The sequence below is a fragment of the Mauremys mutica genome, chromosome 6 (assembly GCF_020497125.1).
Source record: "Mauremys mutica isolate MM-2020 ecotype Southern chromosome 6, ASM2049712v1, whole genome shotgun sequence".
In the NCBI taxonomy this organism is placed as follows: Eukaryota; Metazoa; Chordata; order Testudines; family Geoemydidae; genus Mauremys; species Mauremys mutica.
This window is the reverse complement of record NC_059077.1, coordinates 107,606,284-107,627,158: the sequence shown is the minus strand read 5'-3', so window position 1 is coordinate 107,627,158 and position 20,875 is coordinate 107,606,284. Positions and strand designations below refer to the sequence as shown.

The 20,875-nt window shown below is 43.2% G+C and overlaps 2 protein-coding genes across 2 annotated transcripts; both read left to right on the top strand.

Moving 5' to 3' along the window:
* The first annotated feature begins 3,579 nt into the window (after nucleotides 1–3,579).
* LOC123372255 (interferon beta-like) lies at nucleotides 3,580–5,713 on the top strand. The gene is made up of 2 exons (XM_045020263.1): nucleotides 3,580–4,153; nucleotides 5,583–5,713. The coding sequence occupies exons 1-2, from the start codon at nucleotides 3,580–3,582 to the stop codon at nucleotides 5,711–5,713; spliced, it is 705 nt and encodes a 234-aa protein (XP_044876198.1).
* Nucleotides 5,714–13,092: 7,379 nt separating this feature from the next.
* Nucleotides 13,093–14,378, top strand: LOC123372254 (interferon beta-like). Its single transcript, XM_045020262.1, has 2 exons — nucleotides 13,093–13,666; nucleotides 14,335–14,378. The coding sequence occupies exons 1-2, from the start codon at nucleotides 13,093–13,095 to the stop codon at nucleotides 14,376–14,378; spliced, it is 618 nt and encodes a 205-aa protein (XP_044876197.1).
* The last annotated feature ends 6,497 nt before the right edge of the window (nucleotides 14,379–20,875 follow it).

Sequence of the window (20,875 nt, the reverse complement as noted above, 5' to 3'; positions counted from 1 at the left end):
GAATTCAGACACTTGAGAGTAGACAGACCGGCTACTCTAACACTGTAACTGGAGCATAATGTTAGTCATCATACTCTTCTTTACCCTTTACATCGTCTTTATCTAATGGGGGAAACTACAAGTACTTAAGGGGTTATTTTTAATACTGAAAAATGTAATGACTGTGGTTTTGTTCTTCTGATGGTTTGCTAGTTCAATTAAATAAAAAGAAGGAATGTGAAAAGGAAAAACTTTCAGGAGCAGAAAGTGATGAAAGAAAAAAAAACTTATCCTACAAAATACTTAAATTCAGAAACATGGGTCAAAAACACAGCAGCATGCAAAAGGCTTTGAACAAACACCAGTTGCTCAAGTTCTACACTCAGACAGGGACTTTAAGACATCATCCTGATCCGCAGGTGGTTGTTGCAGCTTTACACATCACTGCACTCACAGGCGGCAGGTTTGTATAATTTTTGGTGGTGCCCAAAATGGTGGTGTCCCCCCCCCCCGCGCTCTCACCCTGTAAGCCGATATAAAATGAAGCTACAACGCGTCAGCACCACAAGATTACAAGGGTCAATTAAAAGTGGAAAGTCAGAAGCAGCACTTGCCTGCTTCAATATATGGTATTAAATTTTGTTGCACCTGTTGTGACAAGGTAGGAATGTTCTTAATGTTTTCTCTGAATACTGTGTGGGTGCCTCAGTTTCCCCTGCAAGATGCCAACTGAAGGTGTTGGGGACAAAGAGATCAGGTGGCCTCCTTGTCCGGAAGAGACACAAAGGCTAGAGGAGGGAGTGTCAGTTTGGAGCTGGCTGGGGAAATGGGGAGAGGCCCAGAACTTGGGTCTAGGTTCCCCACCCTCCAAGATGGACCTGACTGAGGGGTTTTCTGTACCTACAAGCTCTGTTTTAGACGGTGATCCTGTCATCTAATAAACCTTCTGTTTTTACCGGCTGGGTGAGAGTCACATCTGACTGCGGAGTTGGGGTGCAGGGACCTCTGGTTGCCCCAGGACCTGCCTGGGCAGACTCGCTGCAGAAAGCGCAAGGTGTGGAAGGGCATGCTGAATGCTCTGAGGTCAGACCCAGGAAGGTGTAAGCTTGTTGCCCTGGATACAGTCTGCTCAGAGAATGGAGGCTCCCCCAGAGTCCTGACTGGCTTTGTATGGAGTAGTTCCAAAGCATCCCAGCATCCCCTTCCACACCATGCGCTTCCTGGAAGTCCGCACAGGCACTGACACTCCCTCCTCTGGCCTTTGTCTCTTTTCCAGGAATTAGGAGGCCACCTGATTTCTTTGTTCTCCAACACCTTCAGTTGGCAGCTTGCAGGAGAGCGGCCCAGGCCATCAGTTACCAGGAGACAGGGTTTCAGCCATTCTCTGTGCAGATGGCATCACACTGGCCCTCTAGGGCTCTACAACAATCACACCCCCTTATCCCACCATCTAGATCCTTGAGAACTGCATAGGGGAAACTGAGGCACCCACACAGTATTCAGAGAAAACATTAAGAACATTCCCACTTTGTAACACCTATATAAGACTAGTTATATACTTTAAAGGGGTATAAAATAATCAAGTATTGTGCTAAACACGATACTCCAAACTGACCACCACATTTAAGTTGCACGTTTTTCCCCTCAGGTGAGGGCTCTGGGGTGGGGCTGGGGATGAGGGATTCACAGTGCAGGAGGGTGCTCAGGGTTGGGATTCTGAGGGCGCAGGATCTGGGGTAGGGCAGTGCTGGGGATGAGGAACTTGGGATGCAGACAGGCTGCCCCAGGGCTAGGGCCAAAGAGGACTCCCCCCCAACCCCGTTACCAGCAACAGCAAGCTCCAGGGGAGAGACCCCTCCTCTCCCCCCTCCCCCTCCTTCTCCTTCCCCCCCCCGTCCCCACCACAGCACACTCACTCTGCACCAGTCACTGCACATGCTCCTAGGGACTCTCTCAGGTCCAGAAAGCCCACTCGCCTCCCCTATGGTGGGTACCGGGTGTCACGGAGTCCCCGGGCGATGCTCTGGAACTGCTCCTCACAAAGCCAGTCAGGACTTTGGGTAGCCTCCTCTCCCTTGGAGCAGACTGTCTCCAGGGCAAGAAGCTCACACAGCTTCACCTCCTGGGTCTCTCCTTGGAGCATTCAGCATCCTCTGCCCCTCCGTGTGCTTCCCACAGCGAGTCCGCCCAGTTGGGGTCCTGGGGAAGCCACAGGGTCCTGCCCCCCCACTTTGCAGTCAGACGTGACTCTCAGCCAGCCAGTAAAACAGAGGTTTATTTGATGACAGGAACACGGTCTAACACAGAGCTTGTAGGTACAGTGAACCAGACCCCTCGGCCGGGTCCATTCTGGGGGCAATGAGCCAGAGCCCCCCTGTCTGCACTTCCCTCCTCGTCCCCAGCCAGCTCCAGACTCCCAAACCCCCTCCAGCCCCTCCTCTCTGCTCAGTTCCTTTCCCGGGCCAGGAGGTCACCTGATCTCTTTGTCTCCAACACCTTCAGTTGGCACCTTTGCAGAGGAGGGGCCCAGGCCATCAGTTGCAAGGAGACGGTGTCAGGCATTTAGGTGCACTGGCCCCTTGCTCTGTAGCAATCACACACTCTGATCCACCACCTAGATACTTAAGAACTGCATAGGGGACACCGAGGCACCAACACAGTATTCAGAGAAAACATTAAGAACATTCCCAGTTTGTCACACCGGGGCGGGGGGTTGCCATCATGTGTGGCCTCCCCACCCCTGCTGCTGCCCCTGGGTGCGGGCGGGGGGGGGCAGGGGAGAGAGCTCCCAAGCACCTGTGTGCCTCCTTCCTCCTCCTCTCTCCCTCTTCACCTCCCCCGGTGCTCCAAAAGGCTGTCGGCCGCTGATCTTTATAGCCTTAGGCAGAAGCAGCACAAACAAAGGAGAGAGGCACTGGCTGTTTTCTTTCAGGCAGGGAAGCTCCGAGGCGGGGGCAGGGGAGAAACCCACCTCCAAATATTGGTGGAGCAGAGCCCTCAGCCTTGAATATTCCTGGTGCTTAAGCACCTCGAGCCCATGTAAGCTGCCGCCCCTGACTGCACTGCTCTTACCTGCAGGGTCTGGCAAAAAGAAGCTCTGCATTAGTCGCCCCGTCCCCGCGTGGCATCTTCCCAAATTCATTGTTATCACTTCAGTGCACTAAGGTAACAGACATTCATACCTAACAGTGCTAGCTACAGGTACTTGGGAGTAGACAGACAGGTCCCTACTCTAACCTGTAACTGTATGACAACTGTTAATCATCACTCTTCTTACCCTTTACATTTTCTTTATCTAATGGGGAAGGGGGGAACCTAAGGAAAGAAATGTAGGGTTTTATTGATATTTAAAAAGGGACTCTTCAGTTTTGTTCTTCCGATTGTTTGTTCGCTTCCTTAAATAAAAAGTAGGAAACTGAAAGTAAAAACCTCAGGCACGGAATACCTTGAAAACTAGAAAGTGATGAAAGAAAAACAACTCTCCTACATAACACTTAAATTCAAGAGACATGGGTCGAAAACACAGAATTCTACGAAAGACCTTGAACAGGCACCAGTTGCTCACGTTCTGCACAAACAGAGGGAATCTAAGACATCATCATGATCAGCAGGAGTTTGCTGCAATTTTGCCTCCTGCTGCTCTTCTCCAGTGAAATCTCATGTCTGGACTGTAACAGGCTTCATGTTCTACAAACCAGAATGAACAGTGAGAGTTTAGAGCGTCTGGAGAAAATGGGTGGAAACTTTCCCTTCCAGTGTTTAAATGAAAGGACAGCTTTCAAGCCCAGAGATATCCTCAAGATCCCATTGTCCCAGCAAGAGAATGCCAAGGTAGCCATCCAGCACATCCTCCAAGAGCTCTTCCATATCTTTAACAACAATCTCACCCAAGCTACCTGGGACGGGACTTCCATAAAGGAATTCCAAAATGGACTTCACCAGCAGATTGAGAAGCTGGAGACGTGTTTGAGTGCTGAGATGGAAAAGGAGATAACCCACTCAGGAAACGAAACCCTCCTGCTCAGCAGCCTGAAACTGAAGAGATACTTCCAGACAATAGACGATTTCCTGAAAGAAAAGCAATACAACCGATGTGCCTGGGAGATCATCCGTGTGGAAATATCCAGATGTTTTCTCATTCTCAACATACTCACAAAGAGACTTGAAAATGAAGGTACCATATTTTCTTTTTTCCTAGAAAAACTCAAATATTATTTGAATAAAACAGCTGAGGAGAGATGGTTGATAGGTTTATAACGCCTAATATTTAGGGCCCAATCTTTCTCCCATAGTAATATTATGCATACAGTTATTTCATACACGTTCAAATATTTTTAGAGTAGCCTATAACTTAGTGCTTCAAGTTCTCTACCACACACAATATTCTATATGAAAAATATACAAATATATCATAACTGCTAACGAATGACAAAAATATCATTAAGTGATAACTAACCATACCAAATATAACTTTGTCCAGTAAGTGTCTAAGCTGGGGAAAAGAACAGTGAGAAGCCCCCTTTCAACAACTGCCTTGTTAGACAACTTTCCAGTTAGGACACCAGAAAATGGAGGGTCTGTGTTCACACATTTCTATCCCATCATCTAATTCTGCACGTGGGGATGGTAGAGGGTTCTTATTCTGCTTTTCTTTGTTTTGTTTACCCCTAAATTTGACAGCCTTAGTAACAAATTGTGACAAGACGATAAATATATTAAGGCTCAGAATGTATGATTTAACATCTGGTTAGAAAAAGATTGCCCATACTGGGCATTTGAAACTCTGCATGTTTGACCCGTTCCCCGTTTTCATTCCAGCACATGATGCTTCAAGTAATGATGTTCTGAAAACCGCTGAGTGACACCGCATCTCCACTGGAGTCCTTCGTCTCTAAGTTGATTCTACAAGAAGCACCTTTCAAGACTCTTTTCAGTTCATCTTGAATTAAGCAAATTGTTAAACTTCAACTGCACTATTTATATACTACTTGCCATTACTGGACTGATTTATTCACATGAGAAAATGTAAAACAGAAGATTTTGCTGAAAATATTGCAGAAGACAATGTAGTATTTGAACTGAAGGAGACAAACATTACTATTTCTTAATCATGATATTATGTGTTTGCTCTGAATTTTCCTTGGATTTCCTACATCTCATGCTAAATACCCTTCGCTGCCTGGAACGACAGTCGCATGGGAAAAGCCTGACATGGACTCATAAGCAAGGGAAACTTCTGGAGGTGTATTTCGCTGCAAGGATAACAAAGAAACAAGAATATCCCAGTTTCTAGATCATTTATATTTAGGCACTTTTGAATTTTAAAGTAGTGCAAATATATATTCTTTTCCTCCACTGTGAAAATATTTTCAGATCATTTTACTGGATTTGTAAGAGTGTTTTTATATTGGTCCATTTATATTTATTCACAATATTAATGTATTGCTTTTAATTATTTTTTCAGAGGTTTTATAATATTTATAAATAAATATTTATTTATACAAAATAGCAACCTACAGCAGTAGTGATTTGTATTAATTAGATTTTTTTTTAAAAAACAGAGACCCAATAAAAATCTTCTCTTGTTTTACCTTAAACTCTAGTTCAGCAAAGGACTTGTAAACATTTGCCTAACTTTAAGTACACGAGCTTCCCTTTGACAGAAGTGGTGAAACTTGGGAACATGCTAAAGTATGTTGTGAACATTAACCCTGATTCAGCAGTGACTCCATAAGAAAAATAGCTATGGTAATTAGTTTCACCACTCCAACAGACCACACTCCACAACCTCAACTCTGCAGCTTGTGTGTGTCTGCCTGTTACCAGACATTTGTAGTTGCGGGTGTTTCGAGCAGTAGCTCATTGTGATGAAATTAAAGGGGTGACAGAGAGACTAGCATTACAAGGGGAAGACTTCAGGCTGTCGTGGTACAAAGTTGCTTGTTCTCTCCTTCCCCTAATGAGATGCGTGTGAACTGGCTCCCCATCAGTCACGTTTCCATGTGTGCAGACTCCATATCCCCCCCACCAAGGAGGTTTGTGTAGCCCTAATTTTCCCCCTCCACCAGTCAGGTTTGGGTACACTTGGCTCACAAACAGCATCAGGCTTGTACATACCCAAGCCCTCCTGTCACTCAGGCTTGTAAACTGGTGCTGCTTCCCTTTGCTCTCCCAAAACAAGTGTGAGTGCCTATAGACTGCATGTTGCACCAACAACCACCCGCTGTATGAGCATAGTGCATCAAAATTTCAGTTGTGCTGTGAATAGTGACTAAAAATTACCATCAATCCAATAGTTAACAATTACCTGAAAGCAAAACAAAAACAAAAACAAAAACCGGCCATTGGACCAAATCTTGTAAGGATCTCTCTCTTTGCCAAGTTTGGGTATGTAGATAGTATTTTTGAAGAGCTATTAGTCAGTCATAGCACTGTCTAGGATTAATTTAAACCAGACCCTAAATCTGGAGATTTCTTATTTAAAGGTTTTTAAAAGAAGTCAAAAAAACATTAAAATGTTCAAATAGCAAAAAAAAAAAGGGTGTGTGAATTTTTACACTGATTGGCAGCCTGCCTTTGGGAAAAACCAGATCCCATTTTAAATCCCTTTTGTAACACAATCCAAACTATGGAGTCTCTAAATAGGAGACTATAAATTCTTCACTGTCAACAGATGGCAGCATTGCAGAAGCCTTTGCCCTCTGTTCTCTTTATCTGAGGGTTTCTCAAACATTTCATGATGTGGGCCTAATCTTACAAAAATTGTTCTAATGATTATTTCCCCTCCCATTCAAGATCAGGTAACATTTTTGTGGCAGGTACACCAAATGCTTACAGAGAAAGGTAGTACTAGAAATGCATTAAATAATGTTAGCTGTCTTTAAAGGAACGTGAGAACTGCTACTTCTCTTTAGACCATGACCCAGTACTCCATGTACTACCACTCATTCATGAACCTCGGTTTGGGACCTGCTGGTTTAGAGGCATGAACAAAGAGTTAACTCTTAAAATAAATGTCTATTCTTTCTTATGGTGGAGGCTTTCAGTAGCTGTGCCTATCAGAGGTAGTAGTTCTTTTCCTGCCCAAATCTCTCTCCGTTCATTCATTCCTTCACGTAGTTGGAGCCTACAGGTTACATTGACAAAACACAATTATATGAAAATAATGAGAGCAAAAATAGACTGTATGAAAATGTCAAGGATGACAAAATCACCACCTCCAAAATGTACCGCCCACCCTCTGGTGAAACATGGCAGTCATAGCACCTGGGAGCCATACAAACTCTTCAAACTCTAACTACTTCATTACCTGTATAGTGCAGCGGGGAATCTCATGACATTCATCTCAGCTTACTGTTTTAAAGCTGTGCTACAACTATTTCCTATTTCATTTCAGCTTTGGATGCTGCAACTACTGAGGTTAAAACAGAAGGATGCAGTGGAATCCCTCCTCTCTGCTGATTCTTCCCACAGTCATTTCTAACACTTCCTACCACTTGACGTATTATGCAATACATTCACTCTATTATGGAATTCCAACTGCACAAAGCACATTTTATGTGATAATATTCTGTTCATTTACTCATTCTTTAAAATGCAAACTGAAGCATATTGATGCAAAATAGTTACAAGACAATTAAGAATTTTAAAAGAAAGGGTTGGACCTGAAACATTGTTGACATGTGTTTGCTGTATATTTCTATGATTCAACTCTTCTCTGATCAAATCTCACCTCTGAACTGTAACATGCAATATAACCACAGTAAAATAGCATAACACATGTGAACTGGAACAGCTTCCAAGCAAAGAGGTGTGGATAATTTTCCTATAATGTCAGAACAAAGAGAGATTTCAGGTGGCATCAAGAGGTTCTCAAGTTCTGAGTGTCCCTGACTATCCAAGAAATCTTCCAATATATTTCCTGCTGCTTTTGCAAAAAATCTCTCCCAAGCTACCTGAGATAGGAGTTCCATTCAGAGAGTCCAACATAGACTCATCGGCCAGCTGGGCATCTGGAGACATGTTTGGTTGCAGTGATGGAAGATGGGACTCTCTAACCAGGAAGGAAGAAAGGACTTTGAGCTCACCAGGATGAAAGTGAAGCGATATCAATTATTTCCTAGCCGAGAAGCAGTTCAGCCTCAGTGCTGGCAAGAGACTCCAAGTGGAATTAGAAAGTTTTCAACTATAGGACAAACTCAAAAAGAAGTTTAGATATTAAAATACCAACCTTTTAAACAATACTAACTGAAATAAATTAATATTTTATACATGATGTAAAATGAGATGCAGTGGAATTTTAAAAGCTGTTGCTACTATTTATTCTATTTGTGCATTGTGGAAATATATTCAGATCATTTTACTGTATTTGTAACACTATATTTATGTCAGTCTACTATTTATTTATTCTTCTTATTTATGACATCATAGGTATTTATTGCTTATAAATAAAATATTATATCATGCAAAATGGGAGCCTCCAACAGTAGTGGTTTGTATTAAACACCTATATAAACAAAAACAAACCCCAAACCAACTCCAACTCTATAATTGTTCATCCTTAAAACTCCAATTCCAGAAAGTACTTAAGCACATGAGACCCATCCCACTGAAGTTCGTGCTTCAAGCTGGGAACACACTTAAATACACTGACGAATCTCAAGTTCACTGGTCTTCCATATGAAAAAAATATGAACTGTGTTATAATTAGTCTTTCCACTGTAACAGACCACACGGATCTCTACCCCTTTTTCCTCTTCTACCCTTTACTAGATTATTTTTTCCCAACACCGGTAGTTGTGGATGGTTGGTGTAGAAGATGGTTATGTAAGGAGCGGCTAGTTTGGTGTTCTCTCCCCACCAGTCAAGTTTGCATGCCCTGCCAAAAAACACACCAATTAAACTCATTTGTAACCAGCCTATCTATGTCCCCGCAAAATCAGGTTAGCCTGCATTCACACACCCCCAACCTAAAATCAATTACGATTCCATGTATCCAGCACGTCTCCACAATATATTTACAAGCAATCAACCCCCTCTAAGTGTGTGCCCACACGCATTCCCAGCAGATTTGCATGTCTTCTCCTTCCCCGCAGCTGACTCCTTTGTATGTGCCCAGCCTAGGCTAAATTCATCCTTGTGTGCCAGACAGCATAGCTCCCGATAGCTGGGTCAAGTGCACCCTCCCCCAGGGCGCCCAGAGGATACAGGGGGCCTGGGGTCTTCGGCGGCGGGGGACCCCCGCTTCGGCGGTAATTCGGCGGCGGGGGGTCCTTCTGCCCCGGAGCGGAAGGACCTCCCGCCGCCGAAGACCTGGAGTGGAAGAAGATCCGGGGCCCCCGGAGCGAGTGAAGGACCCCGCTCCGGGGGCCCCAAAAAACCTCTCATGGAGGCCCCTGTGGGGCCCGGGGCAAATTGCCCCACTTGCCCCCTTCCCCCGCCGCGGGCGGCGCGGCCCTGCCCTCCCTCACTTCCCTCAGTCAGGTTTGCATTTGCCTGGCTACTCCCATCTCCCCACAACTGCATGCATCCATGCAGTAATCAGGCTTGTGTTTACCACCAACCACCACCACACACATTTTCATACACCCCCCCCACACACACACACATCTCCCAGATTAGATTTGCGTTCACTCCCCTGCACCAACCTGGCTTGCTTGCCCCTCCCCCTCTCAAACAAATGAAATGTGCATAAGCACAGCCATCTCCCCTCACCATCAATCAGTTTGGCATGCACCCCTTTCATATACCACATACAGGGTATGAACCTGTGGGGACTCCCTGATGGCTGGAATGCTATCTGCAGTTACAACAATGTGCACACAGACTGGCTTCCCAGTGCCACCTCTAAACATCCCTCCTGCAACCGGTGCTCCTCCCTCTCAGTTCCATACAGGTTGCCGCAGCCATCAGCCCTTCAAATCCCCACCATCAAGCAGGTTTCAGTGTGCCCCTTCTCTCTCCCCCACTAATGAAGCTTGTGAGAGCCTGCTTTACCCCCCTCCATCAATCAGGCTTGCATGCACCTATCCCTATCTCTGTCACTCAGCTCACAAATTTCATCCCCCAGGCTTGTAGGCATGAGCCCATTTATCCCCATATCACAAATCTCCCTGGGGCCCCCTCTTGGTAGCTCACCAGACACTGAACCCCGCTTGAACTTTCAGCTTCCCTGGCAGCCCTGTTTCTTCCCTTGGCCTCCCTGGCACATTTCCTAGGCCTTGACTCTCACTCTATTACCTCTTCCTGGAAATAGAGCCCTGCAGCTCATCAGCCTTCAACCCTCAGGACCAGCATGACCCCCAAAATATTTTCACAGCTTAACATGTCTTCTACCAGAAGTACATCTATAGGTGTGAGCCTTCTTGTTTACCTCTTCAAAGGACCATATGGTAGGTGAGCCTAGAACACCCAGGCACTTTGCACAGGATTTTAACACACTATTGCTCTTTTCTGAAGGACACAAAAATAGTAAACCCAACATGAAACTCCCTGCCTCAGTTTCCTCCACAGTTCAAGCCATTTTATGGGCCTGGATCACAGTCACTTGGGGCCATCCTGCATCCTTCTGTTGCAGTGCATCACTTATATTGACAAAACACAGGTATTGACTAAAAATTACCCTGCCTCCAACATTTTAAAAGATGGTAATAAAACTGCCTGTTGGATCAGATCTAGTAAGGATCCACTTCTCTACCACATTTTGAGTATGAAGATAGCTCTCCAGAACACTATCAGTCAATAACAGCACTACAAACAACAAATTTCAGCCATAGCCTAAACATCTGAGACTTATTAAACATTAATGAAAAATGTTTGGCCCTTTGTAAACATTTTCAGAAATATTTGTACGTGTGAGTTTGTTAGAAAAGAACATTTGGGTAAAGACAAATTTTAACAAGTACGTCTGTAAATATGCATTTTAAAGAGGATTCTCTCCAGAAAAGCCATCTTGAAAGCAGTTTTGGTTGCCTTCGAATTCAATCAGAGAAGAGATATAATTACATTGATTAGGTGAACCATCATACAGAACAAGCAGTAAATTATGAATAGGGAATAGTCAAAGCAAATTCAATATAAATAAACACATTAACAAAATCTGAATTTATTTGCAGATTTGCAGATAAGGGATCCAAATTAATCTAATTATGCATACAAATAAAGATGGTTGGCATATAAAGGGAAAAAAAATCCCAGAAAAGTTTTCTGCTCTTTTTAATTGAAATTTAAATATACACTATTTCATCAAATTCTAGCAAATATTTCACCCAGCTGAGTCTGCATCTAATCTTTCCCAGAAAACAGGCTAATTGCTGATGCAAATATACTGAAAGACGGTGTCTTTACTTCCATTGCTTTCTTACTTTAGCTTTTCTTGTTATGGTTCAGCTTTTTAAATTTCTCTCTTTTAAATATTCCCTCCTAAGCTTCAATTTGCCACAAAATGCGCACCCAGAACTCCCATGGGAGACTGGGGTGTATAAGTGTTGGGTCCTGTATACAGTATATTTATATACAATAAACTTCATTCTTTAAAGAAACATTTCCAAGTAGTTTGGGCACAAACTCTGTATGATGATAAAAGAAAGCATGTGAGGAGATGGGGGAAGTGAGATGTGACAGAACTAATAAACCAAAATATTCTTATATTTTCTCCCTTTCCTTTTTAAAAATTAACATTAATAGATTGAAAACCATTCCCCCTTTACTGATGGAAACTCCAACATGGCAGCCTAGTGCTATGGCATGAAAACCAGAAAGGGAAACTTGCTACAAAATGTGTTGCTCATTCAAGAGACCACTTCAGTTTCAGTGTTTAAGACCAGAAAAAAAAACCCACCACACATTGAAATAAGGGGAAAAAAAGCACAAATGGTGAAAAGTCAAATCACATTTGAAACCATAAACCTCATTCATTTATGTCAGGCTCTCTAGCATATTTATTACCTACCACATCATCTTTTTGGACAACTCCCGTCTATGTCACTACACTACATCCCTGGGAACTACAGTACTCAGAAGTGCCCAACAAGATAACATGTTCATACAATTCAACCAAACCTGTTCCTCTGCTTTTTCACAGCTGGTGTCAGGTTCCTAAGTAGAGCTCCCAGTTTCTCAGTGCCCTCTGTCCATCCCCTGGTAATCCTTACACACAAGGTTTTTCCTCCCTCATCTTTCAAATGGCCAGGAAATTGCGTGAGATTAATAGTTGTCTGGCCCCAGTCTCCCACAGGAATTCTTCCACGCCTGATCAAATTTTCAGAGGTCCCTTGGAAAGCTTGGAAGGAAGGAAGGAGACAGCTAGAGCATAGCAGGATTTTATGATTTTCAGTGTCACACCAGATAGGGAAAGGTTTCAGAGTTGTAGCTGTGTTAGTCTGTATCAGCAAAAAGAACGAGGAGTCCTTGTGGCACCTTAGACACTAACAAATTTATTTGGGCACGAAAGCTTATGCCAGTTAAATTTGTTAGTCTCTAAGGTGCCACAAGGACTCCTGTTCTTTTTGTAGATAGGGAAAGTTTTCCATCTGCTGGCAAAGTGAAGGAACAGCAGCTTAACACATCACTGCACTGCTCTTATCTGCAGGGTCTGGCAAAAAGAAGCTCTGCATTAGTCGCCCCCTCCCCGCGTGGCATCTTCCCAAATTCATTGTTATCACTTCAGTGCACTAAGGTAACAGACATTCATACCTAACAGTGCTAGCTACAGGTACTTGGGAGTAGACAGACAGGTCCCTACTCTAACCTGTAACTGTATGACAACTGTTAATCATCACTCTTCTTACCCTTTACATTTTCTTTATCTAATGGGGAAGGGGGGAACCTAAGGAAAGAAATGTAGGGTTTTATTGATATTTAAAAAGGGACTCTTTTCAGTTTTGTTCTTCCGATTGTTTGTTCGCTTCCTTAAATAAAAAGTAGGAAACTGAAAGTAAAAACCTCAGGCACGGAATACCTTGAAAACTAGAAAGTGATGAAAGAAAAACAACTCTCCTACATAACACTTAAATTCAAGAGACATGGGTCGAAAACACAGAATTCTACGAAAGACCTTGAACAGGCACCAGTTGCTCACGTTCTGCACAAACAGAGGGAATCTAAGACATCATCATGATCAGCAGGAGTTTGCTGCAATTTTGCCTCCTGCTGCTCTTCTCCAGTGAAATCTCATGTCTGGACTGTAACAGCCTTCATGTTCTACAAACCAGAATGAACAGTGAGAGTTTAGAGCGTCTGGAGAAAATGGGTGGAAACTTTCCCTTCCAGTGTTTAAATGAAAGGACAGCTTTCAAGCCCAGAGATATCCTCAAGATCCCATTGTCCCAGCAAGAGAATGCCAAGGTAGCCATCCAGCACATCCTCCAAGAGCTCTTCCATATCTTTAACAACAATCTCACCCAAGCTGCCTGGGACGGGACTTCCATAAAGGAATTCCAAAATGGACTTCACCAGCAGATTGAGAAGCTGGAGACGTGTTTGAGTGCTGAGATGGAAAAGGAGATAACCCACTCAGGAAACGAGACCCTCCTGCTCAGCAGCCTGAAACTGAAGAGATACTTCCAGACAATAGACGATTTCCTGAAAGAAAAGCAATACAACCGATGTGCCTGGGAGATCATCCGTGTGGAAATATCCAGATGTTTTCCAATTCTCAACATACTCACAAAAAGACTTGAAAATGAAGGTACCATATATTTGTTTTTTTCCTAGAAAAACTCCAATATTATACGAATAAAACAGCTGAAGAGAGATGGGTCATAATTTTATAATTCTTATTATTAATAGGGCCCAATCTTTCTCCCATAGCTGTATGGGTAAAATTACTATTTCAAACTCATGTTAATAAAACCCGTTTTAGAGTAGCATATAGGTTAGTGCTACCCCACACACAGTATTCTATATGAAAAATATACAAATATATCATAACTGTTAACTAATGACAAAATATCATCCTTTGAGAATTAACCATACCAAATAGAACTTTGCCCAGTAAGCATCTTAGCTGGGGGAAAGAACAGCAACAAGCCCACTTTTAACAACTGCCTATTAAGAGAAAATTCCAATCAGGACACCAGAAAATGGATGGTCTGTGGGCACACATTTCTATCCCACCATCTAATTCTGCCAGTTACTTCTGCACATAGGGCTGGCCAAGGCTACTTACTGTGCTTTTCTTTGTTCTGTTTACCTCTACACTTCAACCATTTGGTACCAAAAAAAAAAAGAACTTTCACAAGATCATACGTGCAGTAAGGCTCAGGATTTATGATTTGACATCTGGTTAGAAAAAGATGGTCTATATTTGATATTTGAAACTCTCCATGTTTGAACTATTCCCCTTTTTCATTTCAGCATGTGATGCTTCGTGTAATGATGTTACGAAAACAGCTGAATGAAACTATACCTCCACTGGAGTGGTTCGTCTTTAAATTGATCCTACAAGCAGTTCCTTTCCAGACTCTTATCTGTCTGTCTTGCATTAAACTCCTCCTCCAACACTCCAGTTGCACAATTTATATATTTCTTGCCATTACCAGATTGATTTACTCACATGAGAAAATGTAAAACAAAAGATATTGCTGAAAATATGCCAGAAGACAACATAGTGTTTGAACGGAAGGAGAAAAACCTTACAATTTCCAAATCATTGATGTTACGCGTTTGCTCAGAATTTCCCTTGGACTACTGTTAAAAATGAAATCTCACCTCTGAACTGTAACTGGCTTCGCTTCAGCATAACATATGTGAACCAGGTCAACTTCCAAACAAAACGGAAGGATAATTTTCCTGTAAAGTCAGAAAGAAGAGAGAGACTTTATGTGGCCCCAAAAAGGTTCTCAACCCTTGGCAGAGACAGTGGCTGTCCAGAAAATCCTTGAACAGATTTGCTACATCTCGTGCCACATTCCTTCCCTAGCTGCTTGGAATGACAATCCCATTCAAAGACCTGAACACGGACTCATAAGCAAATGGAGCTCCTGGAGGCCTGTTTTGCTGCAAGGATACAAAGCAAACAACAGCACTCCAAATTCTAGGTCATGTATAATTAAGTGCACTGGAATTATAAACTAGTGAGACTATATATCCTCCTCCTGCACTGTGAAAATATTTTCAGATAATTTTACTGGATTTGTAACTACTTTGGTGTTGATCTACTTTTATTTATTGATAATATTTATTTATTACTTTTATTTATCATTTTCAGATGTACTTTATAATATTTATAAACATTTATTTATACAAAATAGCAGCCTACCGCAGTAGTGATTTGTATTATTATGTATTTAAAAAAGCAAAGACCTAATAAAAATCTGATCTTGTTCTGCCTTAAGACTCCAGTTCAGCAAAGGACTTGTCAACATTTACCTAAGGTTAAGTGCACGAGTCTTATGTTCACGTGCAGAAGTACCTTGTAAACATAAACCTTGATTCAGAAGTGACTCCAGAGGAAAATAGGCATGGTAATTAATTTTACCACTCCAACAGACCACAAACCACAACCTCAGTTCTGCAGCTTTTGCATTTCTCCACATTCATGATATTTTTCCCCCCAGCACTTGTAGTTGTGGTGTATGGTTCAGTAGCTGATTGTGATGAAATAGGCTGGTTTCTAAGGGCCAGTTAAAAGGGTGATAGAGAGATTAGCATTCCGAGGGGAAGACTTCAGGTTGTCATGATACAAAAAATGCTTGCCCCTCCCTCCCACTAAAGAGATGTGTGTGTGAACTTCCTCCCAATTAGTCAGGTTTCCATATACTCAGTCTCCCTATCCACCACCTTTCCGACGTGTGGGCCTAATTTTCCCCCTCCAGTCAGACGACTTGGGTACACTTGCCTCACAAATGACATCAATCAAGTTTGCATGTACCCAATCCCTCCTGCTAAGGTTTGTAGCACCTGGGGCTACCCCTTTTGCTCTCCCCCTACTGCCCCAAAAACAAGCACGTGCTCATGGACTGCATGTTCCACCAACAACCACCAGTTTTATGAGCACAGTGCATCAAAATTTCAGTTGTAATGTGAATAATGACTAAAAAAATACCCTAAACCCAATAATTAAAAATTATTTGAAAAACAAAAAACAAAACAAAACTAGCCATTAGACCAGACCTAGTGAGGATCTGCCTCTCTGCCAAATCAGGGTACGTAGATAGTATTCTGAAGCGCTACTAGGCATTCTAGCACTGCCTAGGACAAATTTAAGCCAGACACTAAATCCGGAGATTTCTTATTTAAAAGTTTTTAAAAGAAATCAGACAGCCACTACATTAAATGTTCAAATAGTATAAAAACAAATTGTGTGTGAATTCTCACAAATGATTGTCAATCTGACTTTAGGGAAAAAACAAGAACATATTCCCTACTGGAAATCCCTTTTATAATGCAACCGAAAATACGGAGTTGCTAATAGGAGCCTCTGTATATTCAAAGTCAACAGATGGTGCCACTGCAGAAGCCTTTGCTTGTCTTTCCTCTGGGGTTCTAAAACAGTTTATGATGTGGGCCTAATCTTACAAAAATTGTTCTGTGGACCATTTCCCCACCTATTCGAGATCAGGTATCACCTTCATGGCAGGTACAGCAAATGCTCACAAAGAAAAGTAGTACTAGGAATGCATTTATAGTAATTTCAGTACTAGGAATGTACATCAGGTCCTTCATGTGCCCCACTGATACATGAACCTCAATTTGGGACCTGCTGGTTTAGAGGCATGAACAAAGAGTTAACTCTTAAAATAAATGTCTATTCTTTCTTATGGTGGAGGCTTTCAGTAGCTGTGCCCATCAGTGGTGGTAGTTCTTTCCTGCTCAAGTCTCTCTGCCTTCATTCATTCTTTGGTGGAGTTGAAGCCTACAGGTTATATTGACAAAACACAATTACATGAAAATGAGAGCCAAACAAAACAAAACAAAAACCACACTATATAAACAAGTCAAGGATTATAAACAGATTGGTTCACAACCTCCAAAATGTATCCCCCTCTCTGGGGGTACACGGCAGTAACAGAGCATGTGGGAGCCATACAAATTCTTCTTCAAAGTCTAACTAATTCATTACCCCTACGGTGCAGAGGGGAACCTCCTGACAATCATTCCATCACACTGTTTTTAAGCTGTGCTACATGGAAGAATCAATTCATTTCTTTAAGGAGCCATTTGATGATTTCTATCATCTATGATTTTAGGCCTTCCTGTGGGAAAGCCAACCACAGGGGGTTAAACAGGGAGGAATATGCTACTAATAGATCCCCACTTAAGCTCTCCTTCATCCTTCCACTGGTCGGCGGGAGGAAATAGTGACAGGTTTGTCTCCAGCTTTCATCACAGAAACAGATGAGGCTCTGGTTTCTGTACAGAACACAAGGTCTTTCTACACATCGTAATTTTTGTGCAGCTGACGTTGCGAACTAACTGCCAGAGCCGAATGCGCGTCTGCTCGCTAAAGGCCCCCCACGTGGATCATAACTGTACGAAGAACAACCCAAGCGGGAACTATGTGCAAAAGCATCTTACTTCCTGGCCCCTCATCTCACTTCCATGTGGCACAGGTAAGAGTCACATGCAGAGGGCTCTATCCCTGCACGGATCCTCTGCAGCAGGCTCGGAGCAGTTTGGAACTAACTTTCCTCAAACAATAGACTAGCTGTTCGCATACATGCTGCAGGGGAGCTGGAAGCAGGGGCACTGGGGTGCCCAGCATGAAGTAATATTAGGAAGCGAATGCATGGTTTCCATCATATATGGGGGTCACACTTTTGTTCAATGGCTTTCAGCATCCCCCACTATAAAAATTGTTCCAGCACCCCTGAATTGCTGTTACCATAGGCGCCAGCTCCGTGGGTGCTCCAGGGCTGAAAAAATGAAAAAAAATTAGTGGGTGCTTAGGACCCACCGGCAGCCATCTCCCTCCCTTCCCCCCCTGTGCCTCCCATCCGCCAGCAGCCCTGCTGATCAATTCCTCCCCCTCCCTCCCAACACCTCCCACCCACCACAATCAGCTGTTCCACGGCGTGCAGGAGGCGCTGGGAAGGGGGAGGAGCGGGGATGGGGCACGCTCAGAGGAGGGGCAGAAGTGGGTGGGAAGAGGCAAGGAAGGAGTGGTGTGAGGATGGGAAGAGGCAGGGCAGGGGTTTGGGGAAGGGGTGAGGGCAGGACTCGGGGAGGAGCCTAGGCAGGAAGAGGCGGGGCAGGAGTGGGAGCTTGTGGGAAGTGGGCAGGTGGGGGTGGGGCCGAGGGCAGAGCAGGGGGTGGTTGAGCACCCGGGGGTCTGGAGGAAGCCGGAACCTGTGACTGTTACCATACGGATTTACTGAAAAAGATGATTTGGCTCCCCCGCCCCAGTATCCTGTGTTTACTTGGTTACCTTAGCCTGCCGTCGTATTCACATGACTTATTTCCCTCTCGCCTCAACATCTTCCCCTAGACTTCACCCTGGTGTGGAATACACCTCCCCAACACCCACAGAAAGTAACCAGAAACTGGGGAGCACAGCCCATGGCGATCTGGGGGCTCTGCTAAGTCTGCTTTCTCTGCTTTACAGAAATGTTCATGTCGCTGATGCAAAAATCTGAAATTTCTTACAAAAAGTGCAGGAATAGTTGGGAGGCGCTAACCAAATTAATATGCACAGAAATGTTTTCATGGTTTCTTCATGTGATTTTTCCTTTCTAACGTCAGTGAAAATAGTTTTCTTTTTGAATGAAAACACATTTTCCTGACATGATGGAAAAGTCTAGCACAGTCTGTGCTAGGGAAAGAGAACCAGAAAATGAAACGTGACCACAGGAAATGAAGAGGTTTAAACAAAGGAGAAGGGTTTCCCTGCCTACGCCAAGGGGAAAGCAAAAGTTAAAAGAGAAGGAACCAGTAAAAATGGTGAACATGGATTCTGATTTTTTAAAAATTCTTTGAATTACTACAACCAAGGGACATGCCTGATAAAAATACAAAGCATGACTTCAGTTTTGTTCAACATCTTTATTAACGATCTGGATGATGGGATAGATTGCACCTTCAGCAAGTTCGCAGATGACACTAAGCTGGGCAGGAGAGGTAGATATGCTGGAGGGTAGGGATAGGGTCCAGAGTGACCTGGACAAATTGGAGGATTGGGCCAAAAGAAATCTGATGAGGTTCAACAAGGAGAAGTGCAGAGTCCTGCACTTAGGACAGAAGAATCCCAGGCACCGCTACAGGCTGGGAACTGAGTGACTAAGCAGCAATTCTGCAGAAAAGGACTTGGGAATTATAGCGGACAAGAACCTGGATATGAGTCAGCAGCGTGCCCTTGTTGCCAAGAAGGCTAATGGCATATTGGGCTGCATTAGTAGGAGCATTGCCAGCAGATCGAGGGAAGTGATTATTCCCCTCTATTCGGCACTGGTGAGGCCACATCTGGAGTACTGCATCCAGTTTTGGGCCCCTCACTACAGAAAGGATGTGGACAAATTGGAGAGAGTCCCACAGAGAGCAGAAAAAATGATCAGGGGGCTGGAGCACATGACTTACAAGGAGAGGCTGAGGGAACTGGGCTTGTTTAGTCTGCAGAAGAGGGGGCGGGGGGATTTGATAGCAGCCTTCAGCTACCTGAAGGGGGTTCCAAAGAGGATGGAGCTCGGCTGCTAACATTAGTGTCAATTATACAGCTGAACAGAGATAGTGGATATTTTATAACTCTGCTTATATAGGGCCTGATCCTTCTTCTATAGGATCAGTGGCCAAATAGCAACTGATTTCCATAGCAGCAGCTTTAGGCTCTTCCTGTCCTGTACTAGAAATGGATTTTCAGGAACATGGATTTATTTTTCTCTGGTTCTACTCATTTATTTTTGCACATCTTCACAATCTCCTACCTACCAGGCGCTTCATGCAGTAGGTAATTGGCAGACCATGCAACAAAGTACACATATCTGGAATCCTTATCCACCTCACCAGCACTTTGGTCATCAAGTAGTGATATTCCCCCTCGCACCTCCGCCCAAGTACTCTGACAGTTACATATGTAGTGTATTTCTATGATTATCTTTTTTCTATTCATTCATCTGTCCTCATGAGAACTATGTCTTGTATTCCAAGGCTTGGGAAGCTTCCTCAATCTATTTATAAAAAAAATATGAACATACTAAAAGACTTATGAGATTCTGATGTGAAGAAATATTTTCATTTAAGTAATTGAGATTAATACAATGGAAATTATATTTTTCCCTTTTGTGTTTCAACCAATTCACATTTCATTTCAGCTCCGGATGCTGCAACTACTGAGGTTAAAACAGAAGGATGCAGTGGAATCCCTCCTCTTTGCTGATTATTCCCACAGTGACTTGTTACACTCCATAATGCTTGACCTTGCATTACGCAATTGACTCCCTATTATGAAATTCCAACTGCACAAATTACATTTTATGTGATAATATTCTGTTCATTTACTCAGTGTTTAAAATGCACAATCATAGAATCAGAGGACTGGAAGGGACCTCAAGAGATCATCTAGTCCAGTCCCCTCATGGCAGGACTAATTATTATCTAGGCCATCCAGGAGAGGTGTTTGTCTAACCTGCTCTTAAAAATCTCCAATGACGGAGATTCCACAGCCTCCCTCTGCAATTTATTCCAGTGCTTTAGCACCCTGACAGTTAGGAAAATTGTCCTAATAGCCAATCTAAACCACCCCTCCTCCAATTTAAGTCCATTGCTTCTTGTCCTATCCTCAGAGATTAAGGAGAAGAATTTTTCTCCTTCCTACCTCCTTGCAGTAACCTTTTATGTACTTGAAAACCGTTATGAATGAAGGATATTGATGCAAAAAAGTTACGAGACAATTACGAATTTTAAGAGAAAGGATTGGTCCTTTAACATTGCTGACATTATGTGTTTGCTGTATTTGTATGTGGTT

Excerpts from the sequence above, each read along its gene's own strand:
- LOC123372255 (XM_045020263.1), top strand. The coding sequence starts at position 3,580 with ATGATCAGCAGGAGTTTGCTGCAATTTTGCCTCCTGCTGCTCTTCTCC. Across the intron at positions 4,154-5,582 it reads AAAGAGACTTGAAAATGAAG|TTCAGCAAAGGACTTGTAAA; the intron begins GTACCATATTTT and ends CTTAAACTCTAG.
- LOC123372254 (XM_045020262.1), top strand. The coding sequence starts at position 13,093 with ATGATCAGCAGGAGTTTGCTGCAATTTTGCCTCCTGCTGCTCTTCTCC. Across the intron at positions 13,667-14,334 it reads AAAAAGACTTGAAAATGAAG|CATGTGATGCTTCGTGTAAT; the intron begins GTACCATATATT and ends TTTTCATTTCAG.